The 12,205-nt window shown below is 43.4% G+C and overlaps 1 protein-coding gene across 1 annotated transcript in view; it reads right to left on the bottom strand.

The window, feature by feature from the left end:
• Positions 1-12,205, bottom strand: part of LOC126159401 (solute carrier family 46 member 3-like) — a 544,700-nt gene that overhangs the window by 173,085 nt on the left and 359,410 nt on the right. The window contains exon 4 of the mRNA XM_049916519.1: positions 10,352-10,586. Within this exon, the coding sequence (XP_049772476.1) occupies positions 10,352-10,586 (235 nt within the window). The remainder of the gene's footprint in view (positions 1-10,351; positions 10,587-12,205) is intronic.

Here is a 12,205-nt window from a genome sequence, read left to right as displayed (position 1 = left end):
GACGTTTTTGTTGCAGTGCAGGAAGGAATTTGTTCTTCAAAACATATTCGAGGAATGCTCCTGTTACCGTAGTGCCCTTTGGAACGCAATGGGTAACGATTACGCCCTAGCTGTCCCAGAACATAGACACCATCATTTTTTCAGAACTGGCATCATCATCATCATCATCATAATCATTTAAGACTGATTATGCCTTTCAGCGTTCAGTCTGGAGCATAGCCCCCCTTATACAGTTCCTCCATGATCCCATATTTAGTGCTAACATTGGTGCCTCTTCTGATGTTAAACCTATTACTTCAAAATCATTCTTAACCGAATCCAGGTACCTTCTCCTCGGTCTGCCCCGACTCCTCCTACCCTCTACTGCTGAATCCATGAGTCTCTTGGGTAACCTTGCTTCTCCCACACGTGTAACATGACCCCACCATCTAAGCCTGTTCGCCCTGACTGCTACATCTATAGAGTTCATTCCCAGTTTTTCTTTGATTTCCTCATTGTGCACACCCTCCTGCCATTGTTCCCATCTACTAGTACCTGCACTCATTTTAGCTACTTTCATATCCGTAACCCCAACCTTGTTGATAAGGTAACCTGAATCCACCCAGCTTTCGCTCCCATACAACAAAGTTGGTCGAAAGATTGAACGGTGCACAGATAACTTAGTCTTGGTACTGACTTCCTTCTTGCAGAAGAGAGTAGATCGTAGCTGAGCGCTCACTGCATTAGCTTTGCTACACCTCGCTTCCAGTTCTTTCACTATGTTGCCATCCTGTGAGAATATGCATCCTAAGTACTTGAAACCGTCCACCTGTTCTAACTTTGTTCCTCCTATTTGGCACTCAAACCGTTTATATTTCTTTCCCACTGACATTACTTTCGTTTTGGAGATGCTAATCTTCATACCATAGTCCTTACATTTCTGATCTAGCTCTGAAATATTACTTTGCAAACTTTCAATCGAATCTGCCATCACAACTAAGTCATCCGCATATGCAAGACTGCTTATTTTGTATTCACATATCTTAATCTCACCCAGCCAGTCTATTGTTTTCAACATATGATCCGTAAATAATATGAACAACAGTGGAGACAGGTTGCAGCCTTGTCTTACCCCTGAAACTACTCTGAACCATGAACTCAATTTACCGTCAACTCTAACTGCTGCCTGACTATTCATGTAAAGACCTTTAATTGCTTGCAAAAGGTTGCCACCTATTCCATAATCTTGTAGAACAGACAATAACTTCCAGCTAGGAACCCGGTCGTATGCCTTTTCTAGATCTATAAAGCATAGATACAATTCCCTGTTCCACTCATAACACTTTTCCATTATTTGCCGTAAGCTAAAGATCTGGTCCTGACAACCTCTAAGAGGCCTAAACCCACACTGATTTTCATCCAATCGGTCCTCAACTAATACTCGCACTTTCCTTTCAACAATAGCTGAGAAGATTTTACCCACAACGCTGATTAAAGAGATACCTCTGTAGTTGTTACAATCTTTTCTGTTTCCATGTTTAAAGATTGGTGTGATTACTGCTTTTGTCCAGTCTGATGGAACCTGTCCCGACTCCCAGGCCATTTCAATTATCCTGTGTAGCCATTTAAGACCTGACATTCCACTGTATTTGATGAGTTCCGACTTAATTTCATCCACCCCAGCCGCTTTACTGCACTGCAGTCTATTGACCATTTTTTCCACTTCCTCAAATGTGATCCTATTTCCATCATCATTCCTATCCCATTCTACCTCGAAATCTGAAACATTACTGACCGCATTTTCACCTACATTGAGCAACTCTTCAAAAGAACTGGCAGTTACCCGAAATTTTTTTGGTGGCGGTGAATCTGTGTGCTTCCATTGAGCTGACTGGCGCTTTGTTTCTGGATTGAAAAACGGCATCCACGTCTCATCCATTGTCACAACCGACGAAAAGAAAGTCCCATTCGTGGTGTCGTTGTGCGTCAACATTGCTTGGCAACATGCCACACGGGCAGCCGTGTGGTTGTCCGTCAGCATTCGTGGCACCCACCTGGATGACAATTTTCGCATTTTCAGGTCGTCATGCAGGATTGTGTGAACAGAACCCACAGAAATGCCAACTCTGGAGGCGATCTGTTCAACAGTCATTCGGCGATCCCCCAAAACAATTCTCTCCACTTTCTCGATCGTGTCGTCAGACCGGCTTGTGTGAGCCTGAGGTTGTTTCGGTTTGTTGTCACACGATGTTCTGCCTTCATTAAACTGTCGCACCCACGAACACACTTTCGACACATCCATAACTCCATCACCACATGTCTCCTTCAACTGTCGATGAATTTCAATTGGTTTCACACCACGCAAATTCAGAAAACGAATGATTGCACGCTGTTCAAGTAAGGAAAACGTCGCCATTTTAAGTATTTAAAACAGTTCTCATTCTCGCCGCTGGCGGTAAAATTCCATCTGCCGTACGGTGCTGCCATCTCTGGGACATATTGACAATGAACGCGGCATCATTTTAAAACAATGCGCATGTTTCTGTCTCTTTCCAGTCCGGAGAAAAAAAAATCGGAGGCCTTAGAACTTGAATGCACCTCGTATATACGCAGTGTTACGGGTGTAATTGCAGATATTGTGATCATAGGTACCTTAATACCTACCAACTTCAGTGTGTTAGCTGTTTTTTCTCTGCATGTAACAGTCTTCCGGCAAAAATGTCACGTAATTTGTTACCTGATGGTTCCTGCACGATCGTAATTGCACTACTGCGTGGAGTATACTGGAAGTTGTTTTGAATGCCAACGTCTTTCCTGCACCTTATTAGGTATGCTAATGTCTTGCGTTTGTGATGTTGCCGTGTTTTTTCTACAACTCGTATTGGAGCTGTGCTCAGCTTGCATAGCCACTAATGTACGTGTACTTGCATTGTCAAGTAGTCTAAAGGAGCGTGGCGAAGTGTGTTTGCGAGTGTCGCCCTCGATATGCCGTACATCGAGAAAATAAGGACGTTGTGTTAAAATTAAACAGATGGAAAGATAAAATTTGGTCAGTGTACAAAGCTGAAACTAGAATGGAAGAGAATCTCACAGTTCACACCTTGTACAGTCGTGGACAAAACGAGCGAGACCCCGCGCCTTTTTGTTATGCTGATCCGCACGGCTTTAAAGTCTGCTACACAGCATAACAGGCAAGGCGACGAATTGCTACCAACATACTATGCACAGGCGTGAAACTGAAAAACAATGGGCTGAACTTTGTCAGACTGTTAGCAATCATGTGTAAGACTATATTAATGCTGATTAGTGTGTTAAACACAACCGTAAATGTAAGATATAAATGAAAGAAGAAACGCTAATTAGTATGAACTGTACTAATAAAAATGAATTTCTTACACCACCAAGGGACCGTATACCGCAGGAAGTGCGATACATTTCCGCTTATTAGGTCTACCTGTACTCGAGGTAAATGGGTTTTAAGGGTTGGGTAGACAGATGACGGTCAAGAAAGTGAGACTAGTAGGGTTCCATTTTAACCGATTTAGGTGACGAAATCCTAACAACGAAAATAGCTACGACCGTTACTGAAGATGAGGGCCGCATAAATAATTCCCCCCTACTCTTTATTCGAAATGTTGTAGTTGCAGTCGATACATCAGCTTATTCATCGTAGCTACGCTTTCGATACAAATCACGTTTACACGAATGCAAATAAAATACATTTGTGTACACACGTGGTAATTCAGATCCCAGTATTAATGCCACCGCGTTTTAGAAGTGCGAGCATTCCCATTGCTAGCTAGCTTAAGAAACACTTCGGCTAATGAACGCTTTCTGGCTGTGGCGAGTCTAATGGAGAATTCGCAACATTGTAGAAAACGTTTGGAGCTATGTAGCCGTTTATTTCCTGGGGTGGTGCAGAATTATCCTACTAAATTTATTCGCTAATAACAGTATTTTTTTATTTCGACAAACATCCCGAATGATTGTCACATAAGCGGTGACATAAAGGCAGAAAATTCATGTTTTTGACTCCAGAAAGCTCTATGCAACAGAAACTGCAGATCATTTTGCCATTTTCAGTGCGAAATTGCCGGCTTATTCATGTGTGGGGTAATAATCTCGATGGAGGCAGATAGACTATCAGTAAAGCAATTGTAAGACATTCTCGTGCCCCCCCCCCCCCCCCCCAATACGTTTTATTGCTACCTTCATTATGTACCGGCGCCCTGTGGATGTAAATAAGAACATCTTGTAGAAATTCATACATGTTACTGCCTACTTTTTCCTCTTCTGTCAAGAAATGAATTGACTTAACTGTGTCAATGAATGATTTTTAACTGAATTTCGTTATGAATCTTCACGCATTGCTAAATTTGCAAACTTTCATGGTAGGTCAGCAACAGTAATCCAGTATGACTGGTCTGAACGCTGACACAGACCGTTTTGTGGCAGAATGCGCATAATATTTTGCTAATTCGTAACCATCTTGGGTACTTTGTCTTCCTAAAATAGTTATGTTATCTCGATAAGCGGAAATTCATTTTTATTAGTACAGTTCATACTAATTAGCGTTTCTTCTTTCATTTGTATCTTACATTTACGTGTTGTCTTTAACACACTAATCAGCATTAATATAGTCTTACACATGATTGCTAACAGTCTGACAAAGTTCAGCCCATAGTTTTTCAGTTTCACGCCTGTGCATAGTATGTTGGTAGCAATTCGTAGCCTTGCCTGTTATGCTGTGTAGCAGACTTTAAAGCTGTGCGGATCAGCATAACGAAAAGGCGAGGGGTCTCGCTCGTTTTGTCCACGGCTGTACATACACATTTTGTTCAGCGTTGCATATCATTGTACTACTTTTTTCGTGTATTCCAGCAGAGGGCATTGCTTTTGTGTCTCTGAACACAATAAGTGCTCTATGCAGTTCAGTTCTGTTGTATTCTTATTTTAGTTTTACACACCGATTTTAATTTGATTATTCTCTTTGCAGCTGTTCTGTTTTAACACTATGTCTTTCTTATCTTGATGTACTACATATGTAAGGCAACAGCTAATCCGTTTGCCCACACTCGCTTATACAAGGTATCTCGGGTATTGGTGAAGATCTTTGTATGTGTGGTACTTTTTAATACATACAAAAATCACTGTGTCAGCTGTTTTTTCTCTGTGTCAGTCTTCCCACAGACTACTACGTGATGTTTTCTGCATGGTCATTACTGCACACCTAAATGGATAACGCCTGTTAGTATTGACTAACCGTTTTGCGTTCACGCGACCACACTTCGTATACCTGACCTCCTGCGCAGCAAAAATAAGCATCAATGGCTCGCGCTGGCTACATGTTCTTGGAGATACTAATCAAGCTAAAAACATACGACTCCTAATAGGTATGATTACTGTCCTGCAAATGAAGTAAGTACTGATGTAATGCTGTTCAGAACACTGTCCTTAGTCGCCAATAAAAATATCTGCACTCATACCCCTAACAGCCCGTAGATACGTGACCGAGTACATAATATCGGAAGTTCCATGGACCTGTTCGATGATGACGCTGTTGTACACAGAAAAGTCACAATGATAGAAAACTGTAGCGAATTGCAGGAGACCTGCAAAGGATCGATGCTTGGTGCAGGGAGTAGCAATTGACCCTCAGCATAAACGAATATAATATATTGCATATACGGAGATAGAAATACCCATTATTGTATGATTATACGACTGCAGAACAATCACTTGAAGCAGTTACTTCAATAAAATATCTAGGAGTATGCGTATGGTGCGATTAAAAGTGGAGTGACCGCACAAAATTAATCGCCGGTAAAGCAGACGTCAGACACGGCTTCGTTTGTACAATCGTCAGGGAATGTGACCCATCAACAAAGGAAGTGGCTTACAAAATATTCGTTCGACCGTTACTTGAATACTGCTCGTGAGTAAAGGATCTGTACCAGATAGGACTGGTGGAGGGAATAGAAAAGATCCAAAGAAGAGCTGCACGTTTCGTTACAGTTTCATTGAATAAGTGCGAAAGCATCACGGAGATGCTCGGTCGATTCCAGCGGCAGACGCTGCAAGAGAGGCTTTCTGCATCGCTGTGTAGTTTACCGTTAAAGTTCCCGGAGCGTATGTTTCTAGGAGAGTCAACCAATATACTACGCTCATCTCACGAAAAGGCCAAGAAGATAAAATTAGACCTTCGAGGCCATACGGAGAAGTTCAACAGCAATCATTCTCCACACGAATCATTCCCAACTGTAACAGAAAAGGAGGGAAGTGACAGCGGTGTACGAACTACTCTCCACCACACACCGTACGTTGGCTTGTGGAGTTCAGATGTAGAGGTAATAACAGAGGTGCCTCAATCATTAGTAGTATTCACATAGAACACAGATTTTTAAATCTTGTAGGACAGTGATAGGAGCTAGTGGCTATGTAAGGTGAGACGTGATACACAGACGAATCTCCATACGTCGTCCGCAGGTGATACGGTTATTTGTGAGTGCGGACGCCACGCCCAGTAACGTCTCAGATTCTGTCCTTGATTCATGGACTGTTATCCTGTTGGAAGATGCCACCACAATACAGTAAGACATCAAGTATGAAAGGACACTGGTGGTCTGCAATAACGTTCACACAGCAGAAAGCAGCCATGAAACCCTCAGTTACTATCCGTATAAGCCCAGCATACTGTCCACAATAGCATTATAGTACTGCCCCCGTTCCACACTGGTCCATGGCATGGTGCATCTTTTCAACAGACCTTTGTAATTGCTTCCCAATTACACCTACATATAGAGATTAGTTTTAGTGCTTCCATCTGGTTTTGACTGCTCCTAAAACAAGTGGTGCTACAGAAGAATGTTGAATATTATATGGAAAGACCGAGTACCTAATGAGGAGGTACTGAATATAATTGGGGAGGCAAAAAATTTACTTCAGAGAAGGCACCTATTGAGACCCACAAGGGATATGTCCATTGACGGCAGATCAGCTGAACCTACTGACACCAGATGTCAGCTTTCACATTTGTGTGATGAGCACAAACTAAAAGTGCCCCACAAGGATCCACATTAGGACCACTTCTCTTTTTCCTTGGTACATACCTCCTAAGAGTGATACATATTTTGGTAGCAGGTCAAATGTACCTACTGATACTGAAACCGAAACATATGACATGGTGTTTGATGTCATACTTGCGTAAACAAAAAGAGAACAGAACACTGACAAAATCGGTTCATATCTACATTCATCATCATCCTCATGAAGACTATCATCTGCATGCTTCCCCATTACACCTACATCTAGAGATTAGTTTTAGTGCTTCCATCTGGTTTTGACTGCTCCTAAAACAAGTGGTGCTACAGAAGAACGTTGAAGATTATATGGAAATATCGAGTACCTAATGAGGAGGTACTGAACATAATTGGGGAGACAAAATTTGTTGCACAATGTGACTAAAAGAAGAAATCGGTCGATAGGACACATTGAGACATCAAGGGATCAACAGTTTAGTACAAAAGGGTGAGCAGAGTAGATAAAATCGTAAAGGGAGAACACAAGATGAATAAAGTAAGGAGATACTGTAGGATGTCGGCTGTGGTAGTTATTAAGAGATGAAGGAGCTTGCACAGGGCAGACTAGCACCGAGAGCTGAATCATACCAGTCCACACTGAAGGCCACAACGACATGCTTCTTTCTCCTGTTACTTTTATCTGTATAGTATATTTGGTTGACTGTCATTCTCCATCCTGCTCTGTCCATTTCCATTTCCTCGTATAACTTCCTGTTTTTTGATTTAGAGACATTAACAGGAATTCTGATGTTCATTCCACATCTCGTTTTTGATATTCTCTTCTGTGGCCCGCTAAATGTCTGACACATCTCGTTTCCACGCTCTGGATTCTTAATGTGCCCTTTTTTGTTGATATTTCGGTTTAGGTTTGATAAATTATAAATCGTAGTGACGTCCTTTTGCAAAACTTCAGAATTGTCAATTATATGTGAAATTTCATCATTTTTCACTTACTATTGGCTGCATTTGTTGCTATAGGTACACTTTTCTTCATAAGTAAGAGAGACTGTTCGATGAATTTTGCGCAGCATACAAACCATACTTTCAGGTGTCTGAAACTCTAGAATCTATTTAATTTATGAAAAAATGAATGAGCTGTTCGTTTTAAACTTTATGTTTAGAAAAAAATAAAAGTTTGTAATTAATTATCTCAATTTTTTCCACAGTTTTTAATAGATTTGGAAAATTCTAGAGTTTCATACACCTGTAAGTATGGTTTGTATGCTGTGCAAAATTCATCGAACAGTCTCTCTTACTTATGAAGAAAAGTGTACCTATAACAACAAATGCAGCCAATAGTAAGTGAAAAAATGATGAAATTTCACATGTAAAAAAATTTATTTTGTTATGTTTTTGAACTTCCGCTGCTACGAGTGTGAATCCTGAATCCTTCCTGGTCATGCTGACAAAGTTTTATGAATTTATTTGTAAAAGTATAGACAGTGCAAATTAAAATGTCCTGTTGTGCCTCTCCTGCTCCAAGTCGGCCCTGTTTGACGTCCTACAGCCCTTAAATATTAAACGTCTCTGCAGTGCCCCATGAAGTGAGGGCGGGTCCCTTGGTGTTATTTGTGAGGAGTAGGGTATATACTGACCTTGAGTTTCATCCTTCTGCCACGATCATCATACAAGACAAACATTACACTACACCACTCATTATACATATATGTAGTATTACAAATATTGTAATGGAGCATGTTGCAAACAGCGAAACAAATAATCAAAACATACTCACTGTCTGACGAGATCGGTAGTAGGTTATATGCTACAAGTAATAATATAAGTGGTCCAAATGTAAAGCCCTATGTGATATGGATTGGTCAAAATCAGTATCTGGTATTGGAAGGCTCAGTAGATGCACTACCTAAAGTAGTCGGCAGTAGCTGATCTGCACAAAGTAACAAGACAAGTGGTCCAAATGTCGAAGCTTGTGGGACGCTGTTAAGCGTTACTCACCTTGGATTGGTCAAAACTGACGTCCAGTTTGGGTAGTGTTGTGTACATAGTTCCGTGTAGTCAGCACATACACAACATTCCCACTAGAGCGTGCCCCACTAAGCACAACAGCGCAGGCACAGCGCTCGTCCATCTCCACACTACAAGATGGTGCTGCCATAGAGACGGACCAAATTCTTCTTCCGCCGATCTGCGTATTAATATGTAACGCAGCCAGTGAGATTGCTGCTTACATAAGAACCTTTTCTCCTCGCAGATCACACTACCCCAGTGATACCTGAATGCGCGAGGTATTATAACGAGTGTACAGACCTCCGATTAGTCAGTCTGCACCAGTCTGTACCAGTCTGTACCAGTCTGTACCAGTCTGCGTTAGTCTGTAGCAGTCTGTATGAGTTCTACATTTGTGTCTACCAGTCTATAGTCAAGTTTCAGTCTGTGCCTAATAAGATTACCATATCCCTGTACATAGCCATGAAGATAAATGTATAGACACTTTTGTCAAGTATCAGAGATATATGTGAGAATAAGATTAACGTACCAATACCAAAGGAACTTCAGATTGTCAGTTGTAAATAGCATCCAGAACCAAGTTAAGTAATTTTTATGCTTGTTATTATTTTAATAAATGTGTGTGAAAATTAATCAAGTTCTGTTTAAAGTGGGTCACCGTCAATCTGGTACTCTAAGCGTGCAAGTGGCATTTCTATGGTCTGACCTAATGGCAGAAGATAAACACGCCACGATAAGACCACGAGACATACTGCAGACACTCGCCTACTTCGTTAGAGCGACAAGTCAAATAATCTGATGGTGTGTGCACGGAAGGTCTACAGTACGCACACCACAGGTAGGTTCAATAGAGTCCAAAGAAGAGGAGGAGATTCGTATTTAATGTCCAAGGAGATCGTTAGAGATGGAGCGCAATCTCAGATTAGGGAAGGGCAGGAAAGGGGATCGGCTGTGAACTTTCGAAGGAGCCACCCCAGCATTTGGCTGACGCTATTTAAGGAAATTACGGAGAACCCAAAGCAGGATGGCTGGATGCTGGTTTGAACCATTGTCCTCGCGTGCTAAGCACGGTGCTACGTCGCTTGGTCGCTCTCTGGAGGTATCTGTGAGTCATCAGTAGGCGGTATACGCCAAATCATAATAGAAGAGGTCCAAATGTACAGCCATGTCAGACAATGTTAAGCAGTACTCACTGAGGACTGGTTAAAGCCGACATCCAGTGTGGGTAGATTCAACAGACTTGGCGTCGGTCGGCAGGATGTGGTACACTGTACACCGAGAAGCAACAAGTGGTGTGGGTACGGGAGCCTGTGGGCTCGACTCACCGTGCATGGGCCCGATGATGACGCAGCAGCAGAGCATGAGCATGGCGACGCGCATGCGCCGCTCCTTGTTGCCGTGCCGGAAGGCCACGCGGAACGTCCGCGCGACGTGTCGCACGTCCAGCAGGTCGCTGATGCCGGCCATGCACCGCCGCAGCGGGGGGCTCTTCTGCGGCGCCGTCTGCTGCTGCTGCTGTTTCTCCGGCTTCTCGTCCGCGGCCGCCGGTGTGTCGCGGGGCTGTGGGGGCGGAAGCAGACTTTCTTAGGCTACACGCGCATCAGCGATTTTTCGGTCAGCCGGTCGGTCCCGAGGGGACCTGCCCGGTATTCGTATAGCGGGGTGTGGAAAACCGCCTAAAAACCACAGCCAGGCTGGCTGGCACATCTGCACTCGACTGATAGCGATCAGCGTCCGCCCCTGGTAGCCAAGTGGTACCGGCACGGCACGAACAAAAACGAACAAAATAAGATTAAAATAAAAAGTCAATGCACGCCGGCAAGGTAGCTCAGCTTGTTCGGTCAGAGAGCTGCTCGCTCTCTGTAATGAAAAAAAAACTGAGTAAAGGGATCAACGATCTACTTGAGCGGATGTGACGTCCGCCCAGACAAAAAAAAAAAAAGAGTGGTCAGCGCGACAGAATGCCAATCCTACGGGTCCGGGTTCGATACCCGGCTGGGTCGGAGATTTTCTTCGCTGAGGCACTGGGTGTTGTGTTGTCCTAATCATCATCATTTCATCGCCATCGACGCGCAAGTAGCTGAAGTGGCGTCAAATCGAAAGACTTGCACCCGGCGAACGGTCTACCCGACGGGAGGCCCTGGTCACACGACGATTTTTATAGCGAGCAGCGCGCTTTTGTACACCGGTCGACACATCTGCGTCCATATTACTGATTTATTAATCAGTCGGCAGGACTCTCGCAAGTAAGTGGAGAATATCACGCCGGTACCTCAACAGAAATCTCGATTTTTCTAACAGCATTATAACACACACACACACACACACACACACACACACACACACACACACGCACACATATACACACACACATGCACTGGACTAGTATTGGAACTCTGATTTCCCACTTATGTGAGTGGTCACCTTGACTGCCTCGGACATCCGTGCACATTTCCCCCTCCAACCCGAATTCCGAGCCTGTTACTAAATACTTCTGTGCCTGTGTGCATCCATACTGAAACAATGGATCATTAGTCACACACACACACACACACACACACACACACACACACACACAGACACTAGGTACTGCGACTAAGAGGTTCGTGGGAGGGTTTCACATATATATAATACTGTGCTGTATATATATTCTATCGCTTATGCCTTTATTCTGCGTTGCGCAAGGTCGGCATTGTTAGAATCGGATTTGGCAAGGTTAAGATTAAGGGGTGGCTGGATGGCCTTCCTGCCGCCACCCCGTAGCCCCCGGGATGGAATAAGGGCATCCCAGCTGCCTGCATCTAGTGTAATCCATGGAATAGTGAGAATGTGTACAGATGTCTGCGAGTGATGTAACTGCTGTGGGACGAGGAGGCCAGCCCGGTATTCACCTAGCGGGATGTGGAAAACCGCCTGAAAACCATATCCAGGCTGGCCGGCAGACCTGCCCTCGTCGTTAATCCGACGGACTGCTTCCATCCGAGGCCGACGCGCCTACCCAAGTCCAGGAAGCAGCGCAGTAGCACTGCCCACTCACCTTGCGGGACATGTAATTTGTGTTCCAATTGATGTAATTATTAAACCGGGCTACTACACTATTTCCTGAATGCCAAACTCTTCATAAGTGCTTCCAATAAAATGCTGTTCATGTCTGTATAATGACGTCACTTGTCATGTAA

Source organism: Schistocerca cancellata, unplaced genomic scaffold (genome assembly GCF_023864275.1).
Source record: "Schistocerca cancellata isolate TAMUIC-IGC-003103 unplaced genomic scaffold, iqSchCanc2.1 HiC_scaffold_1132, whole genome shotgun sequence".
Classification (NCBI taxonomy): Eukaryota; Metazoa; Arthropoda; class Insecta; order Orthoptera; family Acrididae; genus Schistocerca; species Schistocerca cancellata.
This window is presented reverse-complemented; position numbering and strand designations above follow the sequence as displayed.